Source organism: Cebus imitator, unplaced genomic scaffold, assembly GCF_001604975.1.
Source record: "Cebus imitator isolate Cc_AM_T3 unplaced genomic scaffold, Cebus_imitator-1.0 Scaffold30, whole genome shotgun sequence".
Classification (NCBI taxonomy): Eukaryota; Metazoa; Chordata; class Mammalia; order Primates; family Cebidae; genus Cebus; species Cebus imitator.
This window is the reverse complement of record NW_016107345.1, coordinates 10514936-10517465: the sequence shown is the minus strand read 5'-3', so window position 1 is coordinate 10517465 and position 2530 is coordinate 10514936. Positions and strand designations below refer to the sequence as shown.

General features: G+C 48.3%; 2 protein-coding genes across 4 annotated transcripts in view; both read left to right on the top strand.

The window, feature by feature from the left end:
• Positions 1–2530, top strand: part of SLC35A2 (solute carrier family 35 member A2) — a 13567-nt gene that overhangs the window by 2285 nt on the left and 8752 nt on the right. For 2 of the 3 annotated variants that reach the window (XM_017523892.2, XM_017523889.2), the window contains exon 2: positions 829–1011. In XM_017523892.2, coding sequence (XP_017379381.1) covers positions 829–1011 — 183 coding nt within the window. Of the gene's footprint in view, positions 1–507; positions 592–828; positions 1012–2530 lie in introns of all 3 variants that reach the window. The other variant, XM_017523895.2, reaches the window with a different exon arrangement.
• The window catches only part of PIM2 (Pim-2 proto-oncogene, serine/threonine kinase), a 21643-nt gene that overhangs the window by 10796 nt on the left and 8317 nt on the right, over positions 1–2530 (top strand). The window contains exon 5 of the mRNA XM_017523907.2: positions 829–1011. The gene's annotated coding sequence lies outside the window, so the exon portion shown is untranslated. The remainder of the gene's footprint in view (positions 1–828; positions 1012–2530) is intronic.

The window sequence follows — 2530 nt, the reverse complement described above, 5'->3', positions numbered from 1 at the left end:
ACCAGTGATGATGAGCATTTTTTCATATGTTTGTTGGCCTCATGTATGTCTTCTTTTGTAAAGTATCTGTTCATATCCTTTGTCCACTTTTGAATGGGCTTGTTAGTTTTTTCTTGTAAATCTGTTTTAGTTCTTTGTAAATTCTGGATATCAGCCCTTTGTCAGATGGGTAAACTGCAAAAATTTTTTCCCATTCTGTTGGTTGCCGGGAATCGAATATTTCTTAGATGAGAAAGACCAGTCCTTAGGGGGTGAACATACCTCATACAGTGGCATCATTCTCTGCACTGATTTATTCTTTACATGGGCCAGTCCCTCGTTAAATAGGAGCATCATTTCATATAAATCCTCAGTTTGCTCATCCATAAAATGGGAATCCTTGCAGTTAGAGATGAGAAGGATATGAGAGTCTGTTGAAGTAATCCATAGAAATCCCTTAACCCAGTGATAGGCACACATAAACAATAAACGTGGAGAATGTAGTTGTCAGTATTCTGCCCGGGGAAGAGTTGCTTCTCACTTGGGAGGGAGCCGAGGCACATGGCCAGGGTTTGCCTCAGCCATTTCCTGACACCTCGGTAAGGGTTCCAGGTATGGACTGGACAGGGTGGGGCCCATTTCTCCCTTCTGGCTCTTCCTGCTCATGGCTAAGGCAGTAAGCTGTTAGTGTTCAGACCTTCATTGGGTGAGGGCACGCAGGCTAAGGGAGCAAGTAGCAGTGGCTAGGAGGGTCCTGGGTGAGAAAGGAGAGAGGGTGGGTGGTGGTGTGACTATGCCCCAGTGGCTTCTGACCCCTCCCTTACCGCTTGCTCCTTCCGTTCCCCACAGCTCACAGGCGCCTGAAGTACATATCCCTAGCCGTGCTGGTGGTCCAGAATGCCTCCCTCATCCTCAGCATCCGCTACGCCCGCACGTTGCCTGGGGACCGCTTCTTTGCCACCACTGCTGTGGTCATGGCAGAAGTGCTCAAAGGTCTCACCTGCCTGCTGCTGCTCTTCGCAGAGAAGAGGGGTACGAGCCAGGGAGGGGGCTACACTGGGGTTGGTGGGTGGGACTCCTCATGTATGTGTGTGTGTTCACAGAGGGTTTGCTTCAGTTGTCTCCAAATCTGAACCTGCCTGGGGAACCCCTCCAGCTATGCGTAGCTGCATCTTACACTTTTCTAGCCCTAAAGGCGGGGAGCTGGCCTGTGTGGACTGTAGGAGTGATTGTCTATACTTATAAAGTAGCAGGGGGATGGCACATGTGATTTACTCATCTTTAGCTTCATATTATGGAGAATTCCAAATACATGCAAAATTAGAGAGAATAATCAAATAGTAAAATATCCATGTACCCATCCCCCAGAGTCAGCAATTAGCAACTCCTGGCTGCTCATTAAACATCAGTGGTTGTCCACTCACTGCCAATCTGTATGTCTACCTATGTCCTTATCTCATTCTATTTTGAAGTTAATCCCACACAGAGTAATATTGTCTGGAAGTAAAGTCCCCCATATTATCTTGAATAAATGTTTTGGTGCATTTTTTTTTGAAAAAAGTAAATAATCCCAGCATTTTGGGAGGCCCAGGTGGGCAGATCACCTGAGGTCAAGAGTTCAAGACTAGACTGACCAACATGGTGAAACCCCGTCTCTACTAAAATTACAAAATGAGCTGGGCATTGTAGTGCATGCCTGTAATCCCAGCTACCCGGGAGGCTGAGGCAGGAGGATCACTTGAACTCAGGAGGCAGAGGTTGCAGGGAGCCAAGATCTCAACATTTCACTCCAGCCTGGGTGACAGAGCGAGACTCCGTATCAAAAAAATAAATAGCTAGGCACGGTGGCTCATGCCTGTAATCCCAGCACTTTGGGAAGCTGAGGCCAGCAGATCACCTGAGGTCAGGAGTTTGAGACCAGCCTGGCCAACATGGTGAAACCCCGTCTCTACTAAAATTACAAAATGAGCTGGGTGCTGTCGTGCATGCCTGTAATCCCAGCTACCTGGGAGGCTGAGGCAGGAGAGTCGCTTGAACCCAGGAGGCAGAGGTTGCACCATTTCACTCCAGCCTGGGCAACAAGAGCGAAACTCTGTATCAAAAAAAATAAATAGCCAGGCACTGTGGCTTATGCCTATAATCCCACTACTTTGGGAGGCCGAGGTGGGTGGATCACCTGAGGTCAGGAGTTCAAGACCAGCCTGGCCAACATGATGAATACCCGTCTCTACTAAAAATACTAAAAAATTAGCTGGGTGTGGTGGCGGGCGCCTGTAATCCCAGCTACTCAGGAGGATGAGGCAGGAGAATTACTTGAACCCAGCAGGTAGAGGTTGCAGTGAGCCAAGATCCCACCATTGCACTCCAGCCTGGGCAATAAGAGTGAAACTCTGTCTTGAAATAAAAAATACATACATACATACATACATACAGTACTAGCCTGGCACGGTGGCTCACGCCTGTAATCCCAGCACTGTGGAAGGCTGAGGTAGGCGGATCACCTGAGGTCAGGAGTTCAAGAACAGCCTGACCAACATGGAGAAACCCTGTC